The 19480-nt window shown below is 43.4% G+C and overlaps 1 protein-coding gene across 19 annotated transcripts in view; it reads left to right on the plus strand.

Annotated features, from left to right (window-relative positions):
- ADAMTS18 (ADAM metallopeptidase with thrombospondin type 1 motif 18) overlaps nt 1-19480 on the plus strand; it is a 476216-nt gene that overhangs the window by 312128 nt on the left and 144608 nt on the right. For 15 of the 19 annotated variants that reach the window (XM_084959538.1, XM_084959530.1, XM_084959544.1 and 12 more), the window contains one exon: nt 1363-1679. Coding sequence is in view for 7 of the 19 variants with exons in the window: in XM_084959530.1 (XP_084815656.1) it covers nt 1363-1679 (317 nt within the window). In the remaining 12 variants the exon portion in view is untranslated. Of the gene's footprint in view, nt 1-789; nt 913-1362; nt 1680-19480 lie in introns of those variants that run through there. The other 4 variants (XM_084959534.1, XM_084959539.1, XM_084959535.1 and 1 more) reach the window with 2 other exon arrangements.

Below are 19480 nucleotides of genomic sequence, written 5' to 3' on the forward strand. Positions count from 1 at the left end.
AAGAGAAAAACACTTTTTTTCAATTATTTTTTAACATGCATGTCAATGAGATAATATTTCTAGTTAAAGGAGTGAAGGAGAAAATGGGGGAGGGAGTCACAGATGGTTCTTAAACAGAAGAAGGCAGTGGAAAATTATTGTCATATTGGGATTTTTTTTTAAATGTAGGACCAATTAGAATATCACTCATAGATCCCTGCTAGCTACAGGGATTCTGTTCATTCCTTTTTTCTTCTTCTTTTTTTTTTTTTTTTTTTTTGTTGTTGTTGACTATTTTGGGAAAAGGGAAATTCCTCTTTCTTTTCCTCCTCCAGTCACCAAGGACCCCAGTGACTCAAACACAACACGCCTCTTCGTTATTTGGAATCTTTCTAAACATGATCCAAATTAGTTTCCCATTCTGTGCCTAGAAAGTGAAAATGCAGAGCAGTTTTTAATGTGCAGAGGGCATATTCCCGGTCACTTTGTGGGATGCTCCTTTTCAGTTTCAATGTTGTGTGATAGAAAACAGTGTGCTGGTCTCATTTTTTTTTTTTTTTTCAAGCAGCAAATTGTTGAGTTCCCCCTCTCTGGGATAAGCAGCAATTAGCCCTGCTCTAGGGAGCAATGGTGAAGGTATTTCTAAACACGTCTTTCCAGGTGTGCTCTGATCTGACACGCCCCCACCAACATGTCTGAGCAGTTTTCCACCTCCGACTGTATAGGAAAGTTCTGACAACTTCGAGGCATTTTTATGTAGCCACTCCCTTTTATGCTGACGATTAAACAGAATTGTCCCAGTGCAAGCTCAGAGTAAAACTTGAATGATGGAAGTGCTGGAGTTTTATTATCGCATATAATTAATATTGGAAATACAATACTGCCGTTACTTGTTAAGTATCTGAGACGTCATCTCAAGTTCATCTCAGCCCTGTGAGTTATCATTTGAAATTGAATCTTGCCCCTCCCACCCAAATACTCCCAATATAGTTTGAACACAAAGATATCCTCGCCTGGGGAAAAAAAAAAAAACCCAAAAAAGATCTCTTTCTCTGCTCTATGGTTTTATAGTTACTGATACTGTCTGCCACCAAATCAATTTTTATGTATGGCTGGCTCTATGACTAATAGATTCCAAAGTCCATCGCTCTCTGCAGACAGTGAGGCTTCTAGTATTTGACTTTTGGAGAGATTTTAGTTTCTGTAGGAATTGCTGCGGCAAAGCTGTCAGGACCATAAAATTCTCCTTTTCAGGAGTGGCTCAATTCTCTGTAGTCCAGGGATATGGCAGTACAAACAGAGATGTTTTTAAACTGTGCCCTGCTCCCTACCCTTCGGCGTTGTAGGCTCTGGGTGCTGACAGCCAAACCTTTCCCATTGCAGATTACGTCTTTGTCACGCCGGTAGAAGTGGACTCGGGCGGGTCATATATTTCCCACGACATTTTGCACAGCGGCAGGAGAAAGCGGGCGGCGCCGAGTGCCAGCAGCTCCCTGCATTACCGATTTTCAGCATTTGGACAGGAACTCCACTTAGAACTTCAGCCCTCGGCGATTTTGAGCAATCACTTTATTGTCCAGGTACTTGGAAAAGATGGTGCTTCAGAGACTCGGGAACCCTCGGTGCCCAGGTGTTTCTATCAGGGATTTATCAGAAACGACAGCTCGTCCTCTGTCGCTGTGTCTACATGTGCCGGCTTGGTAAGCATCCCCTCAGCCCCGTCACCTCCCTCTTCCCTGTGTTTTGTAGAACTTGAATGAACAGCTGTCTGCAGTATTCAGCGCTCTCGCAGCCAGCTCCCCGCATTCACACTGTCAGCTTTGATAGTATAATATTCTCAATTGAGATAATCTAATCTGCTCCCAGAAAAAGAAAATATAATAGAACTTTAATTACCATTTAGAACGTTCTTTTGATGTTTAATGGTCTGGGCCTCTTTATTCTCCGTGTTTGCGACAATCCCCAAGGAAATTAATTTGATGGATGCCATTCGCTTTGGAAAGTCTTGAGAGACCAGGCTTTCTATAAATCTAACAAGCTGCATGCCTCGACATTGCTTTGAAACGAGAAAACTGTATTAATGCAAAAATTGCGTTCCACAGCCCTTGAAGCTCCCCATTCCCCGTGGAAGGGAGGCCTCTTGTTTTCCTGTAACTAATGTGTTGATATTGTCCTGCTCGCGAAAGATGTCCTTTGAGAGGGTGAAGTGGTGTGTTTGAGACCTGGCGGGATTAAGGGTGGCATCCAGGAGGCAGAACCCTTAAAAGCACTGGGGACAAGGGTTATTTCTTCTCTGTGTAATCCTCAGGTCTTGAGCTGAGACCAAGATTACTGGTGTGAATGATCCTTGTGTCAAGATTCAATCATCTATGAGGCAATAAGTGGAATGTGGGGTTGATTTCATCTTGTGTTGCAACTGAAAAGTGTCTTGCGCTGACAGAAGAATTGGTGTGTGTTGAGACACACGATGGTTGTGGTCCAGTGTGGCTGAGAAAAGGAGAATGTGAGAAAGCACAACTGACCGTGTGGTTAGCAATGGACATGGTCCATCACAACACAGCCAGAGGGCGTGGCTTCGGTGCTGATGAATGAGGAGCCTCCTGTTTTTAGCTCGCTGATACTTTCTCTTTGTTTTTTTGCCATTTCTTGGGCCGATTCCACCGCATGTGGAGGTTCCCAGGCTAGGGGTCAAATCGGAGCTGTAGCCACCGGCCTGCAACCAGAGCCACAAGTAATTCGGGATCCGAGCCACACCTCCGACCTACACCACAGCTCACTGCAATGCCAGATCCTTAACCCACAAAGCAAGGCCAGGGATCGAACCCGCAACCTCATGGTTCCTAGTCGGATTCGTTAACCACTGAGCCACAACGGGAACTCCTGATACTTTCTTATTTAACTTTTGTTTTCCATATAGTGGCTTGAAATTTAACTAAAATCCTTCCTCACAAGCCGAGTTATGATCGTCTTTGTAAAGTAGAGGGAATTCCCACTGTGGTGTGGTGGGTTAAAGATCTGGCATTACCGCAGCCATGGCACAGGTCGCAGCTGTGCCTGGGATTAGATCCCTGACCTGGGAACTTCCGTGCCTCAGGTGCTGCCAGAAAAAAAAAAAAAAAAAAAAAAAAAAGTAGAGTGAAGCAAAGATTTAATGATTCCCTGCTGAGCTGGGTCTGTTGAAATGAACCAGACAGCTTACTGATGACCTGTATATTCTAACACTGTTATACACCCATAGCTACCCGCCTCCACTGACCCCCGTGAGTATATCTTGATCTTGGGGTTTGGTTGTGATGAATCTCCTGCGATTTGTAGGGCATCCTCTCTTCCGTCTATTCCAGTATCCTGAAGTCTTCAGAAGGTCAGACACTCCATCAGAGTGGCTTGAACTGTTCCATCCCACGTAACCCAGGGCTTAAGGGCAATCTTGTCCCTTTTTAGTAGGACCTTGGACAAGTTACTAACCTCTGTGTCCTCATGCCTTTAATCCCTAAAATGGGTATGAGGGTTTACATCACAGGGCTGTGGGGATGAAGTGACTTCCTACAGGGCAAATGCTACAGCACTTCCTGGAAGGAACTCAGTCTCCCCATGCTTAGGACTCTCAGCTTCTCTTTGAGTGATAGGAAATCTGAGCACCTATCCCATATTAGTAGATGTTGGGTTATTTCTCCTAAGAAGAAGATTTACTTTTGAATGGGGCACAGATGACCACTTAACACATACAACGCGGCAAGTGACATTTGTTCCTCTTTGGGATGGAGATGACAGAAGCCACTGGCAACCAAATCTTCCTGTATATAAGGCCAGTATAGGTTGAAATCATGAAACATTCTGTTCCTGCTTTTCAACAAGCCAGCTGTATATACTTAATTAACTTTACTGCTCTAGGCTTCAGTTTCCTCTCCTAACCCATATATAATGATTGCTGGGGTTCCTGCCATGGGAAAGTGGGTGAAGAATCCAACTGCAGCGGCTTAGCTTGCTGTGGAGGCACAGGTTCAATCCCCCGTCCAGGCCAGTGGGTTAAAGGATCGGGCATTGCAACAGCTGTGCTGCAGGTTGCAGCTGCAGCTCAGATTTAATCCTTAGCCTGGGAGCTACAATATGCTGCAGGTGCAGCCATAAAAAATAAATAAAATGATAAGACCACTGCCATCTTTAGGCATCTGACTCTAATTATCTAATTGGTTGATCCCATTCGGCCCCACTTGGTGTGGAGGCAGGAGAGTGTTAATTTGATCTCCATTACATTATACTCATCTCCCTGCCAAACAAATGCAAAACACAAACACGTAACGCATCCTCAATTAAACCATGAGACAAATAAATCAAGGAAGAACCATAAATGAGGAAAAGAGACACCACTCTGTATTTATTTTTATAACTTGGTATCGCAGTATAACATTATACCAAAAAAGTGCAAAAACCGTAGAGTACAGCTTAATGATTTTTCACGGCATTCACACCCCTGTAACAATCAGGTTAAACAGGATATTTACCAGTGTCTCAGAAGACAGCCCCCCCAGTGGCATACACTTCTGGTCACAATCGACCATAGATGACCACTGTTGCAATTTCTAACATAGCTTAATTTTGCCTATTTTAAAGTTGTAACTAAGTAGGAGAGAATCATACAAGATTCCTGCGTATGAGTATTCCACCTCATTGTTTCCATCTAATTGTTGGTGGCCATTCATGTTGTTTCCAGTTTGGAGCTTTTATGAGGAGGACTGCTATACAGTCTTGTCTGTGCCTTTTGGTGAGGTTATGGATACCTCCTGTTGGAAATATATCAGAGACTGAAGTTGCTGGATCATATGGTTTATATACATTCGGTTTTCCTAGATTCTGCCAAACAGCTTTTCAAAGTGGTTGCAGTAAGGTACATTGCCATCAGCAATGTATAAGAGTTCCAGTTGCTCCACATCCTCATCAACACTTGCTATTGTCAGTCTTTTCCATTTTAGCCGCTCTGATTGATGAGCTTGAGGTGATAGTAACTTACAGGTTTTGTTTGCGTTGATTTGATGGTTAATGAAATTGAGCATCCTTTCTTACGCTCATCAGCCATTTGTATTCCCTCTTTTATGATCTGTATTGTATATGGACAAGACATAATATTCAGATTTTCACTGTTCTCTGAATGTAGAGCATGTCTGTAAAACCATTTGTAAACCAAAAGGGCAAAAGCAAAGAAGCAATTACTTTAGGACACATCTTGGTAATGAATGCACAAAATAAATTGATACAAAGCACAGGTGCTCAGAGACACAATTCAAACTACAGTGGCTTGATGGAGAGATGCTGAGTGCAGCTCCTGGAGAGGGGCTTGGAGGTACCACTCTCCCTGCTTAGGGTGAGCACTGTTTCTGTAAAGGCTCACAGCAAAACCACCAAACCAACCCTGACCACGATTTATGCCTTTGCTTTTTTGTTTTCGATAAAAATGAAAATCCTCTTTGCATTTCTTTTGACTGGTTAAAACAGATAGTAGGTCTTTTCAAAAGCAATTTTTTGAAAGTGGGCAATTCCTGTAAATATTTTAATGCCAAATTGAGGTCCTTTTTCCTTTCTTTGTAACTAGAAACAAGAATTCTGAGCAAAAACACCTGTGCCAACTTAGCATCTTTGATGTCATGGCTATGGTGTTGACCTGCTTATGAAACACTGTTGAATAGCAATAGAGCCCTGAGAGATCACTTGAGGCTCTACTTGAAGGAATCAGTTTCTGAGGCACATGGAAAGATGAGGAGGGAGGGAGATAATAGGGTCAAGAGAAAGAATTTATCCTCTGAGCTACCCAGAACCCCTTGACACTGCTCATCTTCTTTGGTCCAACAAGGGGTTCATATCTTCTCTAAAGTTAATTAGCCACTACTGTCATGGATTCAGAAGAGTGGATATTTCAAGGGTTCAGGGAAAGGACATGTCTCAAACATGCTTAGTGAAAAGACTCATCAAGGTTCACATGTTTGAAGAGATAAATGATTTTTCTTCCAGGAAAATAGGCACTAACATCAGGGGAAGGAAGTGAGAGAGGAATTTTCTTCTACCAGATGTGTGTTTTGCCAAGAGGGGAGCTGGACATCTGGCATCAGAAAGACTTGAGAGGTTCTAGCAATCTCCTCGTGTGCATCAATGTGTATTAAAAAGATAATAAATTGGGAGTTCCAGTTGTGGCTCAGCGGTAATGAACCCAACTAGTATCCATGAGGATGCAGGTTCAATTCCTGGCCCTGCTCAGTGGGTTAAGGATCTAGCATTGCCATGAGCTTCAGGGTAGTCTGCAGACACGGCTTGGATCTGGCATTGCTATGGCTGTGGCATAGGCTGGCAGCTATAGCTCAGATTAAACCTCTAGCCTGGGAACTTCCATATGCCCTGGGTGCAGCCCTAAAAAGACAAAAAAAAAAAAAAAAAGGTATTAAGTCACCTTTAGATAACAAAGTACTGGAGTTCCTATTGTGGCTTAGAGGATTAAGAACCCAACATAGTATCCAGGAGGATGTAGGTTTGATCCTTGGCCTCTCTCAGTGGGTTAAGAATCCAGCATTGCCACAAGGTGCTGTGTAGGTCACAGACCTGGCTGGAATCCAGTGCTGATGTGGCTGTGGCATAGGCCTGCAACTGCAACTCCAATTCAACCCTTGGCCTGGGAACTTCTGTGTGCCACAGATGGGGCCATAAAAAGAAAAAAAAATCTTAAAATGCAGTCCCTCCCATGATGGGTCTCATTTTATTCAGGCATTAAGTAATCAGTTAATTACTTGGAATAAGTCTTCAAACAGAGGTCGTAAATGTCCATGAGCGAATCCTTCCTGTGGTTATGTTGGGGGGCGGTGGGCGGTGGGCGGTGATTGTTTTCGATTGTAAATGCCTTTCACCTGGAGCAAGCTCTCTCCAGCTCACCATGGGCCCCTCCACCTGGTTGCAGTACACTCTGTGACGGTCATCTGGGTTTGCAGAACTTGGTTCCAGAATCTCAGGGCTGCCGGCTAAACAGACCTCATCACTCTCTGCCATGCACATTCTGTCTACCATCCCTAGCTTATCCTCAGCTACTATGTTGATGAGACGGTCCCTACATAGGAAGCCCACACTCTTCATCTTTTTTTTTTTTTTTTTTTTTTGCCATTTCTCGGGCCGCTCCTGTGGCATATGGAGGTTCCCAGGCTAGGGGTCTAATCGGAGCTATAGCTGCCGGCCTACGCCAGAGCCACAGCAATGTGGGATCCAAGCCACGTCTACGACCTACACCACACAGCTCATGGCAACGCCGGATCCTTAACCCACTAAGCAAGGGCAGGGATCGAACCCACAACGTCATGGTTCCTAGTCGGATTCGTTGACTACTGCGCCACGACGGGAACTCCAACACACTCTTCATCTTGATGTTGAACTGCAACCAACCTTCTTATAACTTTCCCCTGTATGTCTTAATTTTGTTTTCTGGGATGATAGGACAAACCAGTATCTCTCTTCCTACGTACTAGATCTAAAAACCCTTCTGCCCCCAAATGTTCTACCTCAGTGCTCCTTTTTTGTGAGGATGGCGACTTTACAGGGCATGATCAGCAGCACTAGCTTCCCTTGAGGTATGGGAAATTTTAATTTCTTTCCCCACATCCGAAGGTCAGGGAGGCTGGGCCCAGGAATGTGTATTTCTAATTCTCTAAACGGTTCTCCTGCACTAACATTAGAGAACCCCTGGATTAAGACACTGAATACACGGGCAGATTGTTTGCATAATTGCTGTTGATCTGGCAGATGGCGCTCATTTCTGAAACTTAGTAGAGCTGTCACATTTGGAGAGCTGGCCAGAAAGACACACTGAATGATTCTGTCATCCACCTTTCCATGGTCTTCTGATAGGTCGGGCTGTGCAGAGCATGGTGGGGAAAGCTGCAAGCAAGGTGAATGTTCTGCCCCGGGTCTAAGGGAGATGTGGTGATGTGATTAGACCTAGAAACGGCTGTTTTATTTTGAACCAAGCTATGGTTCCACAGAGCCCTGGAAGAAAGAGTGCACAGAGTGTGGTGGGTGTTTTTGTTTTTGTTTTTTGTTTTGTCTTTTTGCCTTTTCTAGGGCCACTCCCGTGGCATATGGAGGTTCCCAGGCTAGGGGTCTAATCGGAGCTGTAGCCACTAGCCTACTCCAGAGCCACAGCAATGTGGGATCCAAGCCGCATCTGCAACCTATACCACAGCTCACGGTAACGCCAGATCCTTAACCCACTGAGCAAGGCCAGGGATCGAACCTGCAACCCCATGGTTCCTAGTCGGATTTCGTTAACCACTGAGCCACGACGGGAACTCCCAGAGTGTGGTTTTAGATTAGCATATTAATGATTCAGAAATGTCCTGCATTGAAGACGATGTTTGTTTAACTCTGGTTAAAAATGTCTCTAACTTTTGCCCTGGAAACTTTTGTTCAAGGAACCTTTCTTCATTGTCTGGTAGTGACAGGAAAATCACCAAAGTGATGATTCCCAAAAGAGGTACTCCAATATTATATATTGATTTCTATCTGTAAAGAGGTGTTCCAGGAATAGAAGGGTTTCATGACTAAGTGGTTTCATGGCCATATATTCCCATAGAATTTGGGGAGACTTCATTAAATTAGATTCAATTAAGCAAATGTCTTTTCTGTAATACATCTCACACCTTTTAATGTGGTCATATGCACAGTAAAGCTCCAAGAAGTGAAATTTTGATACTAATTCGACTGCTTGCCTGTAACCCTACCTCCCTTTTTTGTGCCATATTTTGGTTCTTCTTTTATTTGCCCCTCACATTCTGGTTCTTTTTAAAATTGAAATCTAGTCAATTTACAATGTTGTGTTAGTTTCAGGTGAGTGTGTGTGTATAAACATATGTATATATATAAATATATATATTGATTTATGATAGGTTATTACAAAATTTTGACTAGAGCGACTATACAGTAGCTCCTGTTGGTATCTATTTTATATATAATAATATATATACATTTATCCCGGACTCCTAATTTATCCCTCCCCATCTTTGGTAACCACGTTTATTTTCTTTGTGGGTTTTTTTTTCAGTTTTAAAAAGGAAGATTGCATTATAGAACTACTAACAAGATCAATAATAGTTCTTTCATAGTGTGTCATATGCATAAATCTAAATGTCTCTAATTGTCTAAAAAACACCTTCTTACTAGCAGTTTGCTCCAATGGAGATGTGAGGGAGGTTTGTGATTGTATTTGGCTCTTACCCTCCTCTCTTTGAAGCCGTGCTTCCACCAGTAACTTGGCCAGGGCTCCGTGGTTCACCATAAAGGAGCAATTCTTAGATCTAAGGTTATCTGCACTTTGTTGGTACCTTGTCAACCCAATTACCACATCCTCCGGTTGGAAAAAATACACCTCTTGCTTAAGAAACTCTTGCCACCCAGCTCCATACACAGTGTGAAGATTGAAAGGCATGCAAAAACATTCACCTGCATTTCCGCACAGATCTGTGGTACCCTGGTACGTGACCTCCCATTAATAACCTCAGTAAGGGCCCAGCTGGCGAGAGTGGTAGAGAGCTTTGCTGTTCCTTTGGCATCTTCTGTCTTGTCTCTGGCTAGGCTCCAGCCTCAGCACCACATCAGGGGCTCAGAATGGAAGAGCCAGCACCAGGTCCCTCCAGCCATGATTCTTGGTGCACTGTTCAATTTTGTCACTTGGCTTTTCTTCCTTTCTTTTTTCTTTTGTCTCCAGCAATTAAACCGTAAGTGGCGTTTCTCCTCCATGGCTGGCTGCCCTAATGTCCCCATTGTGTCTTTTTTAGTGGTGGCCTTTTTGGACTGTGACCACAAGAACCCATTCTCCAGAGAGCTTGGGTCCCTGCAAAGAGCTTTGGGAGTACTTGGCTTTCAATAGGCTGTGGGGACACTTTGATCTCCTTTTTTTCAGAAGTATTTTATGACTCAGAAAGCTCAGCTCTTGAGTTGTCTTTTGCTGGTCACTGGCTGCCTGGTAGTCTTTAGAAAGCTGATTTTCATTCATAAAAGGGCTCAAGTTAAATGACCTTAGTCCTGAGAGGCAGAAAGAAAGCAGGCTCTGCTGCCTCTTGGAGCCTCGTTAACCAACAGACCTTTGCTGCGTGACACACACCCTTTGGAACTTTGCAGTCACTTGAGAGGATCACGTGAAATTAAGGATTAGCCTGGGTTCCATTTACAGGCTTTGAGACACAGGCTGATCCGAATCAGAGATGTTTTCTTCAGGGATGACTTGTTTCATCAAGGATAAAAAGATTTCTTTTTTGCCTCTTTCCTTGATGCCCTCTTCAGACACCATTCGGGAAGGTAACTCTTTGCTCAGAACAATGCTTGTAGCAAAATGCCAGCCAATCTCTTTAAAAAAAAGAAACACATCACCCAGGTTCTTGTCAGAGAGGAGGACCTCCACACTGTTTGGAAGGGTGCCCTCAGGGGAGGGTGAGAGGCTGGTCCTTCCTCCCAATGCTCTCTGCCTTTTGGATGCTTCAGTGGCCATCCTCCGTCTCCCCGAGCATCAGAATTGTGAGTAGGGGCTCTGCACCTCAGTTTTCCCATCTGTAAAGTGCCAGTGGTAACTGTCTCCCTCTTGCAGGATGATGACAATCTATGATGAACTTCATCCTTAATTCTTGTTGTTGTTGTTGTTTGCTTTTATTGTGTTATAGTTGGAGTACAGGATCATAAAGGGGCATATTGCAGTACAGTGATTCACAAGTTTGAGAGGTTATACTCCATTTATAGTTACTATAAAATACTGGCTGTATTCTCCATGCTGTAGAATAGATCCTTGGAGCTTATTTTATACATAGTAGTTTGTACGTCTTGGTCCCCTGCCCCTGTGTTTCCTCTTCCCACTGGTAACCGCCAGTTTGTTCTCTCTGTGAGAGTTTACTTCTTTTTGGTTATATTCACTGGTTTGTTGTGTGCGGTTTTTTTTTTGTTTGTTTGTTTGTTTGTTTTTTAGATTCCACATATAAGTGATATCATCCAGCATTTGCCTTTTTCTGACTTATTTCACTTAGCATAGTACCTTGTTGCATACGGCAAAGTTGAGTTCTTTTTGATGGATGAGTAGTATTCCATTGTACATATGTACCACATCTTCTTTATCCATTTATCTGTTGATGGACATGTAGGTTGATTCCATCTCTTGGCCATTCTCAGTAGTGCTTCTCTCAATGTTGGGGTGCATGTGTCTTTGGGAATTAGTGTTTCTGATTTTCTTTGTGTATATATACCCAGGAGTGGAATTGCTGAGTCACATGGTAGTTCCTCAATTATTCTAGACTTTGGACTACGAAGGGGTCTGGGAGGGAAAAAGTAATTGAAGCTCTTGCCCTGGAACCTTTTCAAGCCCATCAGAATAGGAAATGAGCCCTTGAATGTTGGTCATCATCCTGGTGAGAATTTATGGGGATTTTGTGGCGGAAGGTAACCGATACTTTATCAAGTATGAAGAAATAAAATGCAAGAAAGATAAGGAGTCAAAGAAGGAGCAAAAAAAAATCGATGGAGGCGGGGATCAAGGCACATGTGATAAACCTGGGCAATGTAATGCCTTTGAGCTCAGACTTTGAAGCCCCAGCTCTGGCCTTTACTGTGTGACCCAGGTCAAATTATTTACCCTCTCTGGGCTTCATTTCTTCATTGGCAAGAAGAGGATAATGGCAGTTGCTCCCCCCAAGAGGTTTATGAATGCCTAATTGAAAGATAAATGCTCTGTACACAATGCTAAAATCAGTGCTTGGCACATAGTCATACTATTGGTAGAAGTCATGGTCTATCAGGTAGTAACTGCAGTTGAAGACCTTCTGCCATAAAGGGGTTTTCAGAATGGGCTAATGCCATTCTAGTTAAGAACCTGACTAGTATCCATGATCGCTGGCCTTGCTCACTGGGTTAAGGATCCAGCGTTGCGGCAGGCTGTGGTGTAGGTTGAAAATGTGGCTTGGCTTGTGCTATGGCTGTGACATAGGCCTGAAGCTGCAGCTCTGATTTGACCCCTAGCCTGGGAACTTCCATATGCCACAGGTGTGGCCCTTAAGAAAAAAGAAAGAAAAAAATAACAGTGTATATCGATTGAGCACCTATCAAGTTATTAAAACTAGGAGTTCCTGCTGTGGGAGAGTGGGTTAGGAATCTAACTGCAGTGGTTTAGGTCAATGTGAAGGTGTGGATTCGATTCCTGGACTGATGCAGTGGGTTAAGGATATGGTGTTGCAGGAGCTGTGGCATAGGTGGGAGCTGTGGCTCAGATTCTATCCCTGAACTGGGAACGTCCATATACCACGAGTGCAAAAAAAAAACAAAACACCACCAGAAAATGAAAAAGTCAAAACTGGGGCCGTGGAGAGGAAGAGGAAGATTCAGCTAAAACAGACTGAGGTCTTGATGATATTTAAGCATCAGTCGGCGTTTCCGTATTCAGGGCCTAAAGTAGCAATTTTTTTCCATGCCTGTCAAAAATACCTGGGCACTTTGAGGGGGGGAAAACCCCCCAAAACTACCTATAGTTAGGCTGCACCTCTGAAAATTCTGTAGGTCCTGGGTAGAGCCTGGGTTTTCATTTGAATAAAGGAAAGAAAAATCCTGTCAGCGTGCTTGAGGAGTCTGCAAAGAACCTTCTCGGGGGAAATGGAGGATTTGTGGAACATGCCTTAGGAGAATTGTTTTTGCTTATGAAATGCATCACACCTTGTAAGTGTGTTATTGATCTGACTAGCCTTAGCCAATGTGTATGCTGAGCAGGGCAGGCAAGGGTGACCAATGTGAAAACAAATGTACAGGTAGTTCTTGTTTCTGTATTACAGGGCTTTGCAGTGGCAGGTAGGAGGCCTCATCTTGAACTCGGTTAAGCATAAGAAAGTACATTTGTTGGCTCTGGGATAATCTTTATAATTCCTCCTTCTCTCTCCGTCTCTCTCTCTCCACCCCCTACTCCATCTTCTTCCCTGCCACCCTACCCTAGGATGACTAGCTTGCAGCAAGGCTGGACCCAAAGCCCTCCACTGGCAGCATCACAGTCCTCCTTCTTGCTCTGTCTTTCAGCTCTTTTGAATCCCATTTGTGGCCCTTCTGCAGGCAGGACCTCTCGGATTCCGAAGACAATTTGAACGTTGCTTTGGGTGCCTCGTGCTGCTCGGCAGTATCACAGCAGCTGTAACCTATATCTTGTGTGTGAACTCGTGGGTGGGGCTCTGGGCTTTATTTGCTCTCTCACTGATCAATAAACCTCAGAAGGCCTTGCTCAGATCATCGGTGTGTCTGAACAAGACTAAGCTGTAGTTTGGTTTATGCACTGCTATGGGCATTCATGCACAGGAGGAGTCTGGGGTCATGTACAGCAAGCCGAGGGTGCCACAGTTAGTTACCCAGCAGACTGAAGTTTTCCTTAAAACCAGAGTTTATTCTTTCTATTGTGCATGTATGTGTGTGTATGTGTGTGTGTGAGAGCACGCACTTATAATGTACATAAATTGTGTTAGCTGATACTTTTCCTGAAATTGTTTTTTGTTGTTGGTGGTAGTGTTGTGGCTATGCCTGCAACGTGTGGAGGTTCCTGGGCCAGGAATTGAACCCATGCCTTAGCAGCAACTCGAACTGCTGCACAGACAGTGCCCGATCCTTAACCCGCTGTGCCACAAGGGAAGTCCAAGTTTGCTTTTTTTGTTTTATTTTGTTTTTTGGGAAGAGGGAGTGCTTAAATAGAATGTATATCTTGAAGTTCCTTCTTTGTCACTACATAAGCATCAAATTGCCTTAACTGTTGCATGTTTGATCATTCCCTTCCAGTTAATATGTTTGTTTCCAGGTGTTTTTTGTTTTTGTTTTGTTTTGTTTTGCTGTTGCTGAAGGTGTGTGCATATATATGGGTCATATTAGTTGCATGCAATTTTTTTTGTGTGTCTTTTTGCTACTTCTTGGGGCTTTCCTGCAGCACATGGAGGTTCCCAGGCTAGGGGTCGAATTGGAGCTGTAGCTGCCGGCCTATGCCAGAGCCACAGCAACACGGGATCCGAGTCGCATCTGCAACCTACGCCACAGCTCATGGCAACGCCGGATCCTTAACCCACTGAGCAAGGCCGGGGATTGAACCCGCAACCTCATGGTTCCTAGTTGGATTCATTAACCACTGAGCCACGATGAGAACTCTGCAATTCTGTATTTTATGAGAGAGAGAGAAGCAGAAAGACCTACCTATGAATAGCTGAGATGCCAAACCCATACGGGGACATCAGCTCTGGCCAGAGATTGACTTACAGATACAACCATTAGCCACCCAATATCCTGGTCACTATCACCTTATTTGTATAACATGCAAAGTTGCTGAGCCCTCACTTCATCATTCTTTTCCACGAGCCCAAGTCGCTTGCTTAGAAAACTAGTTCTCTCTAGTGAAGTGTGTGCTGTACACAATTTAAGAGAAGATGGTACTGATTTAACTCCTGACGTCCAAGTATAAGCAGGACTAATGTTAACAGAGCACATGAAGGCTCCCAGGACCAAAAATATTTGCCTGAGCTTTCTACACATTTCTGTCTGCAAACACAGGAGTCCTTCCTCAGTTATATCAAGTTATTCTCATGGAAGCCTGTTCCCACGGTGTTTCTATCCAATTACAGGGCAGCACACACTCAAATACCATAATACAAGTCTGGTGAGAGTGTTCGGTCTCGGCTACAAGTTCACCTCTCCTGAAGGAGTGCCTTTGATGTATCGAAGGATTTCATGTTCACCCGAATTCTTTTGATTGCTTATTCATGCCACTGAGCTTTGGGATATTTTATCTGCCCTTATTCCCACTGCAAGTCAAGGGGGCATGCTTCCCAATATAAATTATAAAGTGCACATCAGTAATTTACCAGGAGTCAGCTATGTGCCCGCCCCTCTTTCAAAACCAGCACTTGAAAGGGATTGAGATAAGCTCGTCAAAGGAGATTATCTTTCTGATGATTTACTGAGCTCTCCCACAGCAGAGTGCTGTGTTAGTGTCTGTGGCTTCGTTCTGTGACCTTACAGTTCCTCCACTGCCTTTCATACATTTCTCTGTGGGCAAGGGAAGAGGTCCCCCAGGTGAATTTCGTGGTGAACACAATTTTTATTTCCACCTTGATTATCTAGGTCTGTCGTAGGCAGCACAGAGACACAGCCAAAAGAAAACCTTGGTTCAGTGTGTTCTCAATCTTTAAATAGGCTCCTGTGTTTTCCTAAGGCCTGGTCTTATCTCAGGGTTTGACAGTCATTGTTTTCCAGGAAGCCACATCGAAGGAAGAGGAATTCCAGGCTCTGTAAGAGATTCCTTTGGTTTGAAAGGCAAATGCTAATTTCTGTTTAATGTTATTTATTTAATGCTGTCCTTTATGATCCAATAATATCGAGATCAGTGATTCTTAGCATACAGAGCTCTAGAAAATGCAGATTCCTGAATCCCACCCCAGGCCAGGGAAAGCAGAATGGCTGAGGATGGGGTCCAGGCATCTGTGTTTTTAAGAGACTCCCCAGTTGATTGTCACGCACAGTCCAGTTTGCGAGCCCCTGCTCCAGATAAAGGCCAGGGGTCTTGGAGGCACTGTCACCTTAGAAATGCCTTCTTGCAAGAGTTTAAGAAGGCAGGATGGTGTGTTAAAATGCATTGGGTTTTGGAAGTTCACCTCTTTCACTTACTCGTTACGTGATCTTGGTAAAATTATTCTTTTTACCAAGACATTTTATTTTGTTTTTTACATTTTTTATTATAGTTGATTTACAGTGTCCTGTCAGTTTCTTCTGGGCCGCAGAGTGACCCAGGCATACATTTATATACGTTCTTTTTTTCACATTATCCTCCTCATGTTCCATCACAAGTGATTAGACATAGTTCCCTGTGTTATACAACAGGATCACATTGCTTATCCATTCCAAATGCAAGAGTTTGCATCTACTAACCCCAAACTCCCAGTGCAAGGATATCATTTAAAATAGGAGAAATAAAGAATTTCTCCAGCAAACAAAAACTGAAAGAGTACAGCAATATTAACCCATTCTAAAAAAAAAAAAAAAAAAATACTGAAAGGGCTCCTGTAAATCAAAAAGAAGTAAGAAATGGGATGGAGGAAAGTAATCGCTTAAGTAAGCCAGTATACAGAACTAAAAGGAAAAAAAAAAAAAAAACCTATCGTAAAAGCAGTGATAAATACAAGGAACAAGAAAATGATAAAGATGTTTTTAAAAAGATACCAAAATCATAACATGTGGGAAAAGAAAGTAAGAAAATGTGGACTCTTTTTTTCTAGAGTGTGTTTGAGCCTATTTGATTATCAAGAAATTTTATTTTTGAAGAATTTTAGAGTTACAAATAGTTACAAAGATAACACAGAGAGTTCCCATGGACCCTTCAACCAGTTTTGGGACCTTACAAATGATCTGAGGATCTGGTTTCCTTGTCTGTAAAACAGAGATTGAAAAAATCAAAAACAAAAACAACAAACAAAAAAACACTTCCAAGAGTTATGAGATAATGATAACATGTAAAGATTGTGGGAGGGAGAATTCTAAGTTGACCCCTGAGCTCCCCAGCCCCTGGTGTACACACACCTTCTGCCGTGATTCCATCTGTTGCAAACTTAAGAGCTCCTGGGAAGGGACTTTGCAGATGTGTAACGAAGACTTCAGATGACTTGACCTTAAGATGGGAAGATTATCCAGGTAGGTTTGATCTATCTTGTGATCCAACAGAATCAGGCAAGTCAGAGAGGTTCATAGCTAGAGGGGTTTGACGTGTGAGCAGTGCTCTGTTGCTGACTTTGTAAAGAAGGGGGCCCTGTGGCAAGATATACAGGTGGCCTCAAGCTGATGGCCAGCAGGGAAATGGGGCCTCAGTCCTACAACCAGAAGGCGCTGATCGCAGCCAATCACCTAAATGAACTTGGAAGTGGATTCTTCCCGGACCCTCCAGAGAGAAATGCAGCCTGGCCCAGGCAGAAACCCTGAGCAGAGAACCCACCCACGCTCTGCCCAGACTTCTGACTTGCAGAACTGTGAGCTCATAAATGGAGGTTATTTTTAAACTGTTAAGTATGTGGTAATTTGTTATATAGCAGTAAAACCCAAACGTAGACAAGTTCTCGAGTACTTAATTCTGCAGCTGGTGTGAACACAGAGTGGGCAGCTTCCCTTTGCAGGATCACGGTCACCTGAGATCATCCATCTACTTTTGGTGCCGCCTCATGGGGCAGGTGGGACAGTGGGTGCGAGAGGAAGCAGCAAGCTTCCTTGGGTAGTCAGTTTCCAATCACACGCGGAATGGGGATGTTTAGGCCAGGATCGTTCAACAGGGCACTGTTGACAGTATGGATGGACTTGCAGGGCAGGGCGCTTCTCGTGCATGAAATACCCTCTACCTTTGTGCCAGTAGCACCCCCTAGGTGTGTCTAAAAATATTTCCAAGGCATAGGAAATGTCTCCAGCTGAGAACCATCGATACAGCACAATCACCAACTGGCCTCTTTAATAGCATGCATTTATGGAAGTTTTTTTTTTTTTTTTGCAGCATATATTTGCTCTTGATTTCAGTGTCATTAAGAATAATGATTTTGGGGTTCCTGTTTTGGCTCAGTGGTTAACGAATCCAACTAGGAACCACGAGGTTGAGGGTTCGCTCCCTGGCCTTGCTCAGTGGGTTAAGGATCCGACATTGCCGTGATCTGTGGTGTAGGTTGCAGACGTGGCTCGGATCCTGCATTGCTGTGGCTCTGGTGTAGGCCAGCGGCTACAGCTCCGATTCGACCCCTAGCCTGGGAACCTCTATGTGCCGTGGGAGCGGCCCTAGAAAAGGCAAAAAGACGGAAGAAAAAAAAATAATGATTTCAGCAAATAAATAAATGTTTTTTAAAAAAAGAGTTCCCTTGTGGCATAGTGGGTTAAGGATCTGGTGTTGTCACTGCAGCGGCTTGAATTGCTGCTATGGCATGGACTCAAGCCTTGATGTGGGAACTTCTACATGTTGTGGGTGTGGCTAAAAAAATAACTTTAAATGTTAAAAAAATAATGATTTCAGGCACTGCACTTCCTTTTGAGGAATTGAGCTGGGGAGACTGATGACCAGTACATGGGGGCAAAGGGGTGGATTGGCTGGCTAAAGAAAAGCTGTCTGGAAATATATTCAAAGATGTATATAAATTAGCACATTATAAATGTGCTAATTTCTGCTGTACAGCAAAGTGCTAATTTCTGCTGTACAGCAAAGTGAATTCATCACACACGCACATATGTATGTATACTCTTTTTTTAATGTTCCTCTCCAGTATGGTTTATCCCAGGAGACTAGATACAGTTTCCTGTGCTATACACTAGGACCTCATTGCTTATCCATTCTAAATGTATTAGTTTGCATCTCCTATCCCCAAACTCCCAGCCTATCCCGCATCCTCCCCTCTCCCCCCTCCCCCTTGGCAACTACAAATCTGTTCTCCTTGCCTATGAGTCTTTTTCTGTTTTGTAGATAGATTCATTTGTGCTGTTGTGCTGTATTTTAGATTCCACAAATAAGTGATACCATATGGTATTTGTCTTTCTCTTTTTGGCTTACTTCACTTAGTATGAGAATCTGTAGACCTACCCATGTTGGTAAAAATAACATTGTTTCATTCTTTTTTAATGGCTGAGTAGTATTCCATTGTGTATATGTACCACATCCTCTTTATCCATCCCACTGTTGATGGACATTTAGGTTACTTCCGTGTCTTGGCTATTGTGAATAGTGCTGCTGTGAACATAGGGATGCATGTATCTTTTTGAATTTTAGTTTTGTCTGGATATATGCCCAGGCATGGGATTGCTGGATCATAAGGTAACTCTATCCTTAGTTTTCTGAGGAACCTCCATACTGTTTTCCATAGTGGTTGCACTAATTTACATTCCTACCAACAGTGTAGGAGAGTTCCCTTTTCTCCACACCCTCTCCAGCATTTGTTATTTGTAGACTTTTTAATGATGGCTAATGTGACCTATTTGAGGTAATACCTCCTTATAGTTTTGATTTACATTTCTCTAATAATTATTGATATTGAGCATAAAAGATGTGTATTTGCCTTTAAATTTCTGCTGAAAAAAATTCTATCTCTGAAGGCATAGAGATCTGTTTATAGGAAAATTTATTCTTGCATTCTTTTGTGGGAGGGAGCCTAACCATGTGGATGTAGATTAGAAATGTGGATTTTGGGAGTTCCTGCCGTGGCTTAGCGGAAACAAGTCTGACTAGTATCCATGAGGACGCAGGTTCGATCCCTGGCCTCTCTCAGTGGGTTACGGATCTGGGGTTGTCATGAGCTGTGGTGTAGGTCACAGATGCAGCTTGGATCTGGCATTGCTGTGGCTGTGGTGTAGGCTGGCAGCTACAGCTCTGATTCGACCCCTAGCCTGGGAGTCTCCATATGCCATGGGTGTGGCCCTAAAAAGACGAGGAAGGAAAGGAGGAAGGAAGGAAGGAGAAGAGGAAAGGAAAGAAAGA

The sequence above is a fragment of the Sus scrofa genome, chromosome 6 (assembly GCF_054392235.1).
Source record: "Sus scrofa isolate SSC_HxYL_T2T_F1_AM1 chromosome 6, Sscrofa_HxYL_maternal_Yorkshire_Landrace_v2.0, whole genome shotgun sequence".
Classification (NCBI taxonomy): Eukaryota; Metazoa; Chordata; class Mammalia; order Artiodactyla; family Suidae; genus Sus; species Sus scrofa.